We start from the raw sequence: 16029 nt of genomic DNA, 5'->3' as shown, positions 1-16029 counted from the left end.
AGCCCCTAAGATATTGATAACTACTTAGAAAAGGAACGCTCTCTAAGTTAAGGAACCGCTCGGCGTGCCAAAGACACACATCGCCATCAGCGTAATAGAAGCCTCCTGTGAGTACAAGGTTTGATAGGATTAAGCCTGCCGGGGCAGGGGAAATAAATCAGGAGTATATGATTGTCTGTGACGGAATCGTATATTGGTGTAACTTGGGGAAGGCTTTGAAGGTTAATATATTTTAGGTTATATTGAAAATCTTAAGGGAAGACTTTCCTAAAGTTTAGTTTTTTCTCGATTTATAAAAATCGGGATCATTTTGGGATTCAGTTTTATCAGATTCCTTGTTCGAGAGAAAATTTTTATTAGAACCTATTTTGTATATACTTTTGGAAAGGTATATATAATCTCTGGTCCATCTTTCTATACTATATTTATAACAAGCTTTTAAAGTCTTAATCCTTATTTTTAGTAATGGGTGTAGTATAGAAGTTTTTAGTATTAATATGGAATTTGATTTTATTAAAAAAGTAGCTGATTTCGGGATCTTATTTGAATTAGAGTTTGAAGATTTTATTCGGTTTTCTGTTTTGAATTTTGTATTAGTAATTCTCAGCCAAGTGTTGACATTGATTAGGTGGTTAGTATAATCTCGAAGTTTCGGGTAAATATTCATAGTGACTAAAATAGCATTGCAAAGATTCGAAGATATTTTGTAGGCAATTTCCTTGTAGTAGATGCTTTCAGGAATTTCTGCTTTAAAAGCTAATTTCAAGAATTAGATATAGAATTGATAAAAGGTTAAGGTATCTATGTGTAAAGCTCTAAAGTCTTTAATAGCTAGTTTTAAGCGGTTGGGTATTAGGAAAATGATAGCTAAGAAATCTATTGTAGCTTTAGGGGTTCGGAATTCTGTATGAGTCATTCAGGGTACCAAGTGGTTTTGTACTATACTTGTAGTCTAATTAAATACAATTTGTGTTACGGATTGCATTCAATCACAGCTGCGATCACTTATGTGCGTGTTTTGCGTATGTGCATGATCATGTATATATAGCTAGTATATAGAAATACTCTATGAGTGCTTTACTCTTGATTCTGTAATTGTAAATTCTAAGAATAAATTGTATTCTGTTTTTATAATTCTTTTAAAGCAAAGTATTATATTATCTATAACTTATTATACAATCGTATAGTTATCTGGTGGTTAATCAAATAATACTTTATAATTATAATACCTTTTTGGGTATATCAAGAATATTCAATATTATTTATAGGAAGAGGGCTGATTTTGAATAAATCTATTTGATGGAAGATAATAAACCCCCAATATACAGAGTTACAAGTACTGCTATTATTGTGACGATCCTGCCATATTAGTGGATCGGCTAGGTCCTCACGTGATCCACAATCCTGTATATTACTACTTCCTTCCGAAGAGCTCTTCTAGCTCTTCACCTTAGTATTCTAAATGATGCAATCGTCACATTATACTAAGGTCATATAAATTTTTTAAGCTCTTGATCGCTCCTGCGAAGCTTCCTATCGCTAGCCCGCTCGCCGAATGCCTACTGCCTTCCACGCCCGCTCCCCCGATACGACCATTCGTACGACCTCCGATCAAGACCTCTCCCTAGCTCCGCTCCCGCGGACCTCACCCACCGACGAGCTGATACCTCACTATCACATCATTTAGAGTCTCCTTGCTCTATCGACAATGGATCCGAAGATCCTGAACCTAGCACGCAAACTGCAGGAACTGATCGATTCGAAGCATCAATACGCTCGCACGATCGATGCCGCAACGAAGCAGCTTATTCAGTTGATCTGCCAGGCCAATCCGCGTTCCACCAACGCTTCCGCCGCTCCATCGGCACCACCGACAAGAGACGCATTTCAAGCGGATCTCCTCTCTTTCGCTCATTTTATCTTTCAACAACTCTCGAAACCTCCTATTGATTTCGAAGCCTCTCTCGCAAAAGCGATGAAACCGCAAAACGCGTACTTCCGCAAAGCGATCGATGACGCTACGAATCATATTATAGGCAATATTGGAACTAGTATTGGAACTATGGACCAGATATTAGCGGTAGTAGAGAATATAGATCATAATATAGTTGGATTGGAGAACCGTATTTAGAATACTATTAGTACGCTCGAGGGCGAGCTTTTCAGAAGGGGGGGGTAGTGTGACGATCCTGCCATATTAGTGGATCGGCTAGGTCCTCACGTGATCCACAATCCTGTATATTACCACTTCCTTCCGAAGAGCTCTTCTAGCTCTTCACCTTAGTATTCTAAATGATGCAATCGTCACAATTATGTCCAATCCATTTATTTCAAAGGGATTCCATCACTCTCCCCCTTTTGTTGGCTGAGTGCTTTTAGTTGATAATAGTCAATCTCAACAAAACAATAGTTGTAGTCTTTATAGTTTTAATGTAAATACTAATAGATATAGAAAGGGTAAACAGCCTAGAAACAACTCTTCGATCGAGGTATTAACTTTTGAGAGTAGTATACCGATGTATACTTTCCTATTATAGGAAGAACAAGTATTAACCCTTAAAAACTTTGAAGACTTGTAAAACGAAATTGTAAAACTCAAAGACGAATTGTTATAGTGTAGTTTTAGTACCGCTTATCTATCTCAATCTTCAAGATATTAATAACAACATTATACAGATTTCTTAGAGAATTGCAAAATCCGGATTCTTAATATTCTAGTCGATTCTATTAAAAAAGGGTATTTCTTATTATCGGGAAAAGGAAAAACAAGAAAAATCCTCGCTTACAAAATCAGTCTTCATAACAATCCTTTTAGAGTATTGATAACAGATTCTTTTCAAACCTAGTTGCCCTACTAAGCAATCTACAAATTCATTGAATACTTCACTCTTGTTTACCTATTACTGCAGTAGAGCGTTTATATATTTTGAAGTCTATCAATCTTTTATTTAAACTCAAAAATGGTGTGAAGCCGAAAACAAGCCTCTGATAACTATTAATCACCAAGCAATTCGAACTTTACAAAAATTCGCTCATCTCGGAAGTACAACAGTAATCTTATATAGTAGATTAGATAGAAAGAAAGATACAAGAATATATATTCTCATTATATACTCAAGTACCCCATTTGACAGAACAGTAATTAATCAATTAGCTTGTAGCTATTTATAAAAACCCTATTAAAACCGATTATGTACAAACTGAGTACAAATACTAGATTATATTTAATACTACTCAACAAGAAAACTTCCTAGTATAGTATCACAAATTTAGATTATTAGTTATACAGACGGAAATCACTGATCCAACAACTTTCCTTTGTAATCTAAAAAAAAAATATTCGATTTCTTCCGATGAGCTATTAGTCTTTATATTAGCGAATATTATATTATTGAGGATCTGGCTATCAAGTTTACTAAAATCAACAAATTCGAAGTTATGCTTCGAAAACACAATTGTTACAGAATAATTAAAGAGATACCTTTTAGAAAGTTATTTAATAATACCGATTCATCGACTACCCCTAAAAGTATTCTTTGTTTATTGAGTAATTCGAACTTATCTATTCAGTTTCATATTCAATATCCTTCTTGCACTTTTACTAGCTATATAGGAATCTTCAAATTAAATAATATTCTATTTTTAGGAAACAATTTCAATTATAATATTACTACTCTTGTATTAGGAGTGAATTACAGTTTTATATTATACACAGGTAATATAAGTGTTATAACCAAAATTCAAAAGATTAAAGAAAACAAAGAGTTTTACAATATAAAAAAGATTACTAAAAAGGATATAAACCAAGAAGTGTAAATAGAAGCTATTGAGTTTGTTTGTATTATTAAAAATTAATATTTAAATCAATATGCTTAGATAAAAGTTCCTTTCTAAGTGCAATTCGGGATATAAGATTCTTCGATTTAACAAACTAATAGAAGGTAATTCCATAAACCTACCATACACACTTTCGAAGAATGGATATTCATATAATACTTAATCTCTTATAGATTCCAAAGCGAATAGCTTTGCTTTTATCAACAAGATATTCCTTTTATTATTATTCTTTATATTCAAACCCTACTTCATACTATTTGAATTATTAATTGAAGTTAAAAGCTATAATAATATACAAAATGAAGCTATTACTCATTTCACATTTCTTAATTTCACGATTAATACTTGATAATAGTTTTATTTGCTATTTTTCATTATCGATTTGGATTTATATAGTATAATCCTAGATTACAAATAGTTAATAAAGATTTGAGTTAAAGTTGATTGTTTTAATTGATATTTTGAATAGCCTTCTAAGTATCCTCCTATTGTTTTCTTATTAAAAAATATACTTTTAATCAAAAACAGTCTTCAATAATCCAGAATCAGTTACTTAAAATAAAAAGATATTGACGATCGGAATGCTCGATTGGAAGAGATGTATTATCGACTTAACAATAAACAATCGATTATAGCACCAATTATATTTGAGATACTTATTACTTTTCCCCAAGAAACTAATATAGTAATTTTAGATACAATCGAAGCTCAGGTTTCAGTTAATTTGAAAAGAAATCTATTTTCGGTCAAATCTTTATTCAGTTTATTTACAAATCCCTCTCGCTTTATATCTCTGATACATTTGATATTTATATATTCAAATCAATTTAATTTCAATTTACTTATAAAAGAAGTAAGGATTATAAGATCTTTATAATTATATATATAGAGATAATAATATTATCTCGATTTACAAATCTAGTCAAGATAACAATCATCAAATCTCAATTACAGTTGTTGCTTTAAACAATTCTAAATTAGAAATTATTATTACTTTTAATCGTATTATTACAGATATCGAAACAGAACCTTCGATTCCCAAAGTTTATCAGCAATATTACCGAGTATTTTCTAAATGTGAGTCCGATATTCTATCTTTCTCTTGATATCACGGAATTCACCGTATAGTGTAACCCTACGGTATTAATCCTAGTACTCCTCCGGAGTACTCATTCCCATGATTACTAAAATTATTTTACTCAGTTTATTTGTGTACTCTATATATCTAATTAGGCAATTCCATTGCCTAATCAGGGTATATAAAGTAGGTATGATCCTTATAATTACATCTCAAGTTAATTTAGTTTATTATTACTCTATATATCTATCTCCTGATCAAAGTGACCATTAGATATAGCTATTACCTCTGTGATAGTTATGAGCCTGGTTGGTATTCATACTGTGTTCTCATTATTTATATATATCTTTTGATTATTCTGATTTATATATACTCTCTTCTATTTATCTTTACAAACTTGTCATATCTAAATCCAATTCCTTAGAAGTTATTAAACTCGTTACCCGTGGATATTGGTCAAGATGGTTTCTGAATCTATAATACCTTTGTATATCAAAAGATATCTGGAAAGATATCAAACCATTTGATTCCAAGACCATTCCGATTATTTCGATTAGTTTTGGAGAATTCTCGGAAGATAAAAAAACTTTTTACTAATTGATTCCCATTAACAAAAAAGACTAACTTACCAAGGATTTACCTGAATTTATTATGATCATCGATCTTATAAGAAAATACAATTTGAATAATAATACAAAGTATTTTGTTGATCTTGATGTTTATGAATAATTTCAATAGAAGGATTTAGAAGGAAACATTAAGATAACTTCATTATAATCTTTTAAAGAGCTAATGCTTAAGCTTGTGAGGTTTAAGTAAGTATCTTTCAAGATATCTTAGCAGAACACTTTGTATTTCAAGGAGAGTATTGTTATCAGAGGGATAAGTATAATATTATGTATAAATTGTATCAGGATGTTTATAAATGGATTACGGAAATAGTGGATTTATCCTATCTTATGGAATTTATTCTTGACAACAGTGATGGAAAAGCTTTATTACTCAAAATGATTATTCAGAAGCTATAGGATAAGCTTGTATCTATTATTATAACAGCAAAATCTGCTATTGCTTAAGAATATCGAAATGTTCTTTAGCAAGCAATTGTAGATTGAACTGATTTAATCAAATAATATAATGAATAAACTAAAACTTATACTACTACAAAATCATATTATATTGAAATAGAGGATAACTTAGTAATTATCAATTTTCTATAGGCTGTGGGAGTATGTATGCTTTTTATTTGGGTAAGTATTATGTTTATTTAGATTAAGACCAATAATCAATTTAGAATTCCTAATTACTTTTTAAAGCAATTCGGAGATATCTTTAATGGCTTAGTTTATCAGAACTCTTTAGCATTTAAGGACAAGGGTATATTCTCGATAATCAATTTTGAATTTAAGTATAATCTTGGTAATCTGTAAGGAAAGTAAGGAAATACTTAAAAAAGAGGTTCTAAAAAGGCAATTAGTCGATATGAATGTTTTTGTAAATCGGAATCTGATTAAAAGAATAAAAAGGCAGATAATAGTCACTATCTCAAGATATATTGATTAATTGAATTCACACTTACTAGAAAATATAATTCCCGGAATTTAATTTTATTGATAGAAAAGGAATACAATGATATACAAGGAAGGATCAAGAAAGATTGATAATCGAATATACATAAAACCTGGGAATAAAAGGGATAAATCAATTTAAGAGATAGTATCTTTCAATTATATAATTCAATAAACTCTGGATCGAAAACAGTAGCCTATCTTATTCAAGGTTTTACGAATTACAGGATTTATACTACTACCTTTGATCCACTCCATCAACTTTCTGATAGTATTATACTTAATAATGGTAGCGCTATGTATTTTATTAACAATATTGATCTTTTTGACAGATATGAAATATATACCTTTACCAGTATTAGATTATGTTGAGGTAGGAATAACAAAAATTCAGGTTGTTGGATGAGGCACTTGTATAATCAAGAATATCCTTTAAAGATTTTAAGGTTCAAAAGGTGATCTGGTTTTTTTAAATGTTGTATATATCCCTGGATTTCATGTTAATATTGGTTTCGGAAACAAAGCTTTTAGGTATAGGAATATGGTTTTTAGAGATGGACTCTACATTACGGAAGGGTAATCTTGAGAATAATCATATTATTGCTCATTATACTTGTAAAGATAACCTTTTATTCCTAGAATACAATCACTTTCCTTCTATTTAATCAACTTAAGCATAATACCTATAAATCCAAATCTTTTGATATATCCCACAATCAATATCAACATCAAATAACCATTTCATTGATCGAGGATTCACCTAAACCTCAAAAGAATTTTGCAGAACTCTAGTATGAACGATTAGGATATTTGGGTAAAGAAGTATTCGAATATCTTATCTTCTCAATAAGGAATGTGAAAATAAAAGGACTCTCTAGAATTAAGTATATTAATTACTCATATATATACTAAATAAATAATATCACAACCTTCTAGTAAATCCCGATTACCATATTCTTTCTACAAAATTCAATAGGATTTATTCGATTTTCTATGTATATATACTGGAATATTCTGGTTTCTGATAATCAAGGATATATTTAGTGAAAAAATCTTTAGCTTTCTATTATACCAAAAGACTTATTTTGAAGTATTCGATATAATCTAGAATTTCTTTGTTTAAGTATTTAGAAAGTATAATCTTTCAATAGTTTATATTAGTAGGATAACGATATTTCAGTTATTGATATTATGGAAAACATTATATCGAAAATTGGATTAAAATTAAAGGTATTGAATTTGAGTTATTTTTATTAAATATGTATGAATCAAATGGAGGATCGGAATGAGTAGAATAAAGATAATCATTAAATAGATCAAAATACAAATCTCCGTAGGTATATCTGATCTTTTATAGATTGAAGCAATGTAAGCTGCTACCTATTTATATAATATTAGTTTTCTTAAAGCTCGATTATTCAAATCCTCAAATGAGGTGCTAGATATTTGGTTTTATAAATATCTATAATTATCTGTTTTAGTGGTTGCGGATTACTTAATTGTCGATCTCTGTTCAAATTAGAATAGAATATATTGATACGGGTATAGGGTATACTCTTTGGATAAGGAAAGAGAATTAGATATAAACAAAAGAATTTACAAAACTAATCCTAAAGCAAATATTGAATATCTTGTTGGATATATACCAGGTTCTCCAATCTATTGTATTTGGATATCCAAGTTTAAGCGGGTTATTATCACTCGAAATATTACTTTCTTTGAGAAAAGAATATATAAAATGAATCAAACAGATAAAATTATCAATATATATATAGATCAAGAGCTACAAGCAATTTACACTAGCTCTCAATATTCAATAAATAATTGATATTGATAGTATTATTGTTAATTAAGGTGATAATATAATAACTTTGATATATACTATTATTAGTTTTGTTGATATTATTATATATACTTTAAATATACTTCAAGATGAGTAGAACTCGAAAGTGTTTCTGGGGGTGGGAGTTTATATATAAATACTGAAAGTAATAGTACACATAAGGTTCTATATTCTGAAGAGGCTTTAAAAAGCAGAAACCGAATTCAAGAATGAATCACTATTGATTAGACACAAAAGTCTACAAGTTCTATTCTGATATTATTAAGCAATTATAATAATCAATCAGAAAGTAAGATTATAAGTATACTGGTAGTACTATTCAAATCATACACAAGGAGTATAAAAGCAATCTAAACACTTATTCTATTAATACTATGGATGCCTATATTATAAAGGAAGTAATATTACCAAAAAGATTATTTCCTTTGATATGCATAATCAATCAATTCAAGGAAGATCAATTTTCATTTCTTTTTTGATCGAGAATCCAAAAGATAAAGGATTATAAGGATCGAAATTTCTTGCCCAATTTTCAATCCATTTAAATATCAATTCTTTGATTTTAATAATACAACTCCTAATATTAATATATCTATAAATTATCATCATCAAACTCAATAATAAAAGAGACTGCAAAACATTTATCAATAAACGACCATATGCTTATAAAACACTTTTATTACAAATTTGTCACTCGAAGGTGATTTTTATATTAAAGATTTTTATTCAATATTTTGATCTAATTATTTAAATATGGATATATAGGGGGAAGAATACTCATTTATTACTGTATACAGTGTGATTGCCTTTACTATACAAACAAAACCTAGCTTTTCTAAAATACCTGAAAATGGAGTTTTAGAGAAGTTACCGTACCCATTTGCATTTATCAGGATACTCAAACTATCTAGGCGCTATTATCAATTCAAGAATCCTTCTTAAGGAAATGGTTTAAATATGAATATGAAGATTGAGATTAATAATCTGAAGAATTGTAAATATAATATGAAATAATGTATAAGATATATCAATTACCCTTATATTATTACAATAGATATTTATATACAAATGTAATGAATAGGGATTCTTAATGCGATGTCGAGCTTATGCTGATTGTTTGTGGTGGATCTTCAAGTTAAAGATACGAGCAAATCAATTTATGTTGTGATATTTTGCTGGAAGATCATTTAGGATTGTAATGGTGTTGATAGTAAAATACGATTTGGAAATAAGCAATTTGATGTTGTTAATGTATTTGTTAATACTTATAGGGATTTATCAGATATATTTATAATTTGCTATTTATCAAATAGCTTTAAGAAATCAAATAAGTATATAGTTTTTTTGATTGTGTCTTATATAATCTTACGCTTCCCTTATATTATGGTTTAAGGATTTCGTAAGACACTAAAGAATCTAGGTCTCACCTCATGTAAGGAGAACCTTGTCTTTTTACAAATCCAGATTAGATTATTTTAATATTATTCTTTGTAGACGATATACAGATTGTATATCATCACAAGTATATATCAATAGCTGATAGTATTATTTCTGATATTAAAGCAATCTATAAATTGAGAAATTTAAGCATACAGAATTTATTTATTTATTTATTTATTTATAGTGATTAACATCTAATATCTGACCTCCCAAGGGGTATTCTAGACGTACTAAGGAGCGGGCCTATAGGCCGCTAGCGTTCCAGCCGCTCATAGTAGTGTAATGTTAGCTAATCAGGGGCTTGTTGCCTCTGTATTCCCCTGTTCAATACTGCTTATAGCGATCCTGCGGCTGTTTTGTCTAAGGGTTTGTGATCCTGTTTCAGAGGGCCTTGTTTTTGTATGCCATTTGGGTATCGGCGGATGATCAGGTCGATCGCTGGTCGATCGGGAAGCGCTTGGAGCACTTATAACTATTCGATACAGATCTTAGGTTGATTGGGGTAGAGAGCTCATTCTCGGGGTATTGAAACAGATTGGAATTTGCGTAGTTTTGTATAGTTTGAGTATATCCTAGTATAGAATCTGGATTTAGTGAGAAGGTCAGTAAAGCTATATTGTATTTGCAGAATGTGGTTGATATATGCTATTGCATCCTATTCGGATCGAAATCGATTTGATATAAGCGATTAGTCGTTGTATATTTGATTATTGATTGAATATTGAAAGAAGTATAGTAGGCTTTTCTCAATCCTGTATATATAGGTATTTGTGCTATTTTCGTGATTGAATCTGATATGATAGGCTGCAAAGTTATTGTGTTTGATTTGCATCACTATAAGTCTGTATAGTACCCTACAAGAAAGCTTAAGGCTTTCTGATTCTGAGATATTATATACCGATTTCCATGCATTATACGTTTCAGAGATCAGGCTCCTTTTTTCTTTTTATCATTTATTCTCGGAGCGCTGATATTTGGTATATAGGATAGAGCGGGAGCTGCTGACTATAGGGAGGCAGGATAGGCCAGGGTCAAGCGACCTAGCTATGCCCTGATCAGCAAGGCGATCGGCTGTCTCGTTGCTCTCAATCTCAATATGCCCAGGGGACTATTTGATTATAATATCGTAATGTTGTATCGCTTAATAATACTTATAATATGCCTATTAAAAGAAAACAACAGCATTTCCTCATATTCCCCAGATTACTAAAATGCTATCAATATATAACCATATTCGTTCTTAATAGAAACAATCAATAATACTCAGAAAACATTTTAGTCCCCGCCACACACCAATTGCCTCAATATCAAAAACATACAACTGTTTGTATACACAACTATAGCCACTATCGATCTATTACTTGCCACAATAAATTGCAAAGCCATACCCCACATGGTAACCATGTTCGTTGTATTATTCAGACCCGTCTGAAAACACAGAATAGTCTTCTTGAGGGATTAAGTCCTACTATTCTTTGAATACTTTCGCAATATCCTCTTTGTCCATACTATTCGTTAAATCAGTACGGCATTCGGGAGAGAAGTGAGGCTGTAAGAATCTGGGGCGCTCGGTGGCAGGGATCGCCTGTCCCATTCTTTGCAGTTTTGTATTGGGATCTTTCAGAATATCTATACCTCGTCCTCTTTTCCTGATGTATAGCTTCAATCGGTTTACAAGTAGGTGTTGTGTATCTACTATCTGAAGCTGAAACGCGAATCTCAGTCTGGCTTGCTCTAGTATAACAATTCCAGCTGGGAGATCAGCTTCTACAAGGAGTATGGTTATCGGGGTCATTTTGTAGACAGATAAAGCTTCCCATACCATACTATGAATCATCTTACTAACTAGATCGACATATTTCTTGATCCCAGTGCTAACCGAAATATAGCCTGCATTTGGATATTATTTATATAGCCCATCGAATCATACTTCGAAGTCAAAGAGAGCAATAAAGAGTATATAAATAATGATCGCTTTTTATAAGCAGATTGCAGATAGTCTGTGGGCTATATAAACTATTGATCGGATGTAGAATACAACACGCATAGCTTTCGCGATACACGTTTTGACATATTATAGGAATGTTAGGCGTTGATCAAAAAAGATACTAAATTAGTATAAGGTCGATTGTGCTCCGTTAGTGAGCTCTAAAGGGATCGGCGTAATGATTAGGTCCTGACTTATCCTTATAGCCGGGTTTGTAATTTCATGTTTCCTCGATATATGAAGTAGCTCAAACTTTTCCGAAGCGAAAAAGACCTTAATGCTGATCTCCCCATCATAGGATGTGTCCGACGGTTTCGGCGGATAAGCAATACAGAATGGGTTTTTAAAATATCCGGATTATTCGCAATTAGAAATGGGAAACTTTGGTTAGTATATGGATATTTATAATTGAGAAGATTACAAAAAAGTTTAATCTCAATAATGATAATGTATGTATATCATTACTAATTATGGAATTTATAAAATATAATAGAATTGCTATTATTATATTTATATAAATTTATCAGAAAAGGTAGAATCAGTACTATATATTGTAATTATCGTTAGAGTAGATGTTGTATTGTAGTATTGTAATTTAGTTATTTTCTAATTAATCTATTTCTGGATTATATGAAAGCAATTGCTTATTACTATTCGGTATTTTTGGAATACGAGATATTATTTAATTGAATATTATCGAGAATAAATTCCATAGCTTTTTATTATTTTTAGATGTCTCATTTGCTGATTGTGTGCACAAGGGAATTCACTCAAAAGAATGACTTCATACAATGGCTACTGTATCAAAGGTATTTAGGCGAATGCGAAGGAGACTAGCTCTTTCAGTAGTGCCTATATAAGGCCTACTACTTCCCCTCATTAGCTAGCTCTTTAGACCGAATACAATACAGACATTTAGGGGCCTACTGATAGTGGAACCACGTCTCCCGTATTCCTGATCTCATTATTGAACCAACACTGATGATAAGGAATTACAAGATTATTTTAAGGTTTTGTGATTTTATTGTTTTGGTGGATTAATAATATAAAAAGCTTAAGACAAAATATTATTACTATTTCCACTATTGAAGTCGAATTATTTGGTGTTGAGTGTATATCAAAAGAGATACTAGTTATTCTTCAATTTCTCAAAGAAATCAATCTTGTAATCAAGCAACCAATCACGATCTTTTGTGACAATTAGCAAATGATTAGATTAGTAATAGATAAGAACAAAAGGATTATTATTAAGCTGAGATATATCGATATACAGAATATATAACTACATTAGGAATATTCAAAAGGGAGTTTCCATTTTATATATTTGCTTATAGTAAAAATGATAGCAGATAGATTAATTAAGAATTTATTATAACAAAAGTTCAATTACTTTATATCTCTTCTAACTTATAAAATGTAAACACCAGGATCAATAAGATTAAACAATATATTTTCCTTCAAGAGCATACTTTTTTGTAGTAAATTCAATTTCGAATTATATCAATTCAAGCTTTCATTTCTTTTCAATAAGCTTGTTATTAGAGTTAATCATGTTTTCTTTATTAATAGTATTATATTTATTATCGAGATTATTATCAAATTCAACCCTTCTTTTTTTATTCTTTGAAGTAATATAAGTAGATTGTAATTAAATCTTAAAACTCATTATAGGAATCCTTATATCAATCTTTTAATATTTTATTACAAAAAATTGAGGAGTAGGAGAGAATCTCTGTTTCCTAATTGGAGAGAGAGGTAATAATTTTGTGGTGGGGGAAGGATGAATGGATAATTGTAATAATCAATAAAGGAAGAAGATATAATCTATATTGGTAATAAGAGAGAATCAAGATTGATAAACTTGCTATCTTTTTTAGTTATTGCCAATATAACCGTTATTACAATATGGGCTGATTTTTGATTCGGAATAATCTTCTAAAAAATATATTAGCAGATTACAATGAGATAAAAAAAATCAGAATATACCTTTCCAAAAAGTATTACAAATTTAGGATTGCAAAGTTTCAAATAGTCGAATATTCAAAGGTTTCAAATATACTGGGAGAGATATATAAGTGTGTGTGGTGTATTTCTAATATCGAAGAGAAGATGTATTTCTCTATTTGAAATACTTATTATATTTTTTATAACAATTAGAGAGAAGAAAACAAATATATTTTGTATAAAAAATAGTATTTTGTATACCCTTATTTTTAAGATTACGTTTTAGATCTTTCCGCTTATATTTATTATAAGCTTTGTAAATAGATATCTGGTTTTTATTTGATCTAGAAGTAAAGATGGGGATTGATGAAAAAAGAGGAAGATAACTTCAATAAAAAACTCTCGTCATTAGAAGGAAGGTTAGAAAAATGATATTCTTTTTTACTATCGATAAAAGGATTATTACAATCTGTGGGAATTATTATTATACAACCTTTATTTATATCAGTTTTAGTAATCTCGAACAACTTCAACCTTCTTCAAAAAGCTATTATCGAAATCTTGATAATATTTATTAAAGGATAATCTTGTTTGTGAAAATTGTTTATTAAAAAGCAATCCAATCTTAGTTGTAAATAATAATTGATCAGGAGAATACTGAGTATTAAATCTATTAAATTGAATATTATCTTTCGGTAAGGTATGCGGGAAGGTGATTATTTATTTATTTATTTATTTATAGTGATTAACGTCTAATATCTGACCTCCCAAGGGGTATTCTAGACGTACTAAGGAGCGGGCCTACGGGCCGCTAGCGTTCCAGCGGGAAGGTGATTATATATTGATTAATAAGATTAATAGAGGCTGGGGATTCTTTGATAGGAGAAGGTATAATAAAAGAATATATTGGAATTATTGAATATAAATCTAAGAAAAGAAAACTATTTCCTTTTTATAATCATATCGATTTATTAAGTTCTCTCAAATCCATCGAATTCCATTCAATTTCATTTTTGCTATAGAGCATTGTATATACGAATCGATCAAATCAATTAATATAAATATTTAATTGTATAATAATCAAAATAATTCAAGCCTTTTAATATACAATAATTCGAAGGATTAATTCCCTTATTCGAATATTGTCACTTTCTTATAGGCTTTCCTGATTAACAATACAATTCACTCTTTTCTTTTCTTGAAAAATCATACACTTTATACACTTTACACTCCTTTATCTAATGAATAAGCCTACCCAACAAATAAAATTACAGCAATTATCCGAATAAAGCATTTACTAATACTTATGTTACTTATGGCTAAAAAATTTTTTCCTTTGTTTGCTATACAAATCCCTCAGTGTAACCATCAAAGCACCAAGCAATCTAGGGGATGTGTTACGGAATTCATTGTATAATGTAATTCTATAATATTAATCCTAGTATTTCTCCGAAGTACTCATTCCCATGATTACTAAAACTATTTCACTCAGTTCATTTGTGTACCCTATATACCTAATTAGGCGACTCCATCGCCTGATCAGGGTATATAAAGCAGGTATGATCCTTATGATCACACCTCAAGTCAATCTAGTTTATTATCACTCTATATACCTATCTCCTGATCAAAGTGACCATTAGACATAGCTATTACCTCCGTGATACTTGATTATATAATTATAAGATTATATTTGAAGGAGAAGGTAAAAAAGCTTTCAAATATAGTTCTCTATATAAAATATCGCTTGAATAGTTTGAGGTTATTAAAGAATATATTATAAAGAATCTTGTTAAAGGATTTATAGAATTCAGTTAAATACTATTTACAGTATCAATTCTCTTTATAAGAAAGCCAAATAGAAGCTTAAGGTTTTATATAGATTTCTGACTACTTAATTCTTTAATATATAAAGACAGGTATTCTTTATCTCTTATTAACAAAACACTCATACAACTCGCTATTTATTTATTTATTTATAGTGATTAACGTCTAATATCTGACCTCCCAAGGGATATTCTAGACGTACTAAGGAGCGGGTCTACGGGCTGCTAGCGTTCTAGCCGTTTATAGTAGTGTAATGTTAGCTAATTAGGGGCTTGTTGCCTCTGGTGTTTCCTTGCTCAATATCGCTCATGGCGATCCTGTAGCTATTTTATCTAAGGATTTGTAGTTTTATTCTAGAGGGTCTTGTTTTGTATATCGTCCGGGTGTCGGCGGATAATCGAGTCGACCACTATCGATCGGGAAAGCGCTCAGAGCGCTTATGACTGGTCAGTGTAAGTCTTAGGTTGATTAGGGTAAAAAGCTCGTCCTCGAGATACTGAAGCAGATT

General features: G+C 30.5%; 1 protein-coding gene across 1 annotated transcript; it reads left to right on the top strand.

Moving 5' to 3' along the window:
• Positions 1–1708: 1708 nt before the first annotated feature.
• EAF02_007745 (uncharacterized protein) lies at positions 1709–2131 on the top strand (the record flags this gene model as incomplete). The annotated part of the gene is made up of 1 exon (XM_038903793.1): positions 1709–2131. One exon carries the CDS (start codon positions 1709–1711, stop codon positions 2129–2131), a length of 423 nt encoding a protein of 140 aa, XP_038756607.1.
• Positions 2132–16029: the final 13898 nt, after the last annotated feature.

This window comes from Botrytis sinoallii, assembly GCF_014898435.1.
Source record: "Botrytis sinoallii strain Bc 23 chromosome Unknown BSIN_013, whole genome shotgun sequence".
NCBI lineage: Eukaryota > Fungi > Ascomycota > Leotiomycetes > Helotiales > Sclerotiniaceae > Botrytis > Botrytis sinoallii.
Note: the sequence above shows the minus strand (reverse complement) of the source record. Positions and strands in the feature narration are given on the sequence as shown.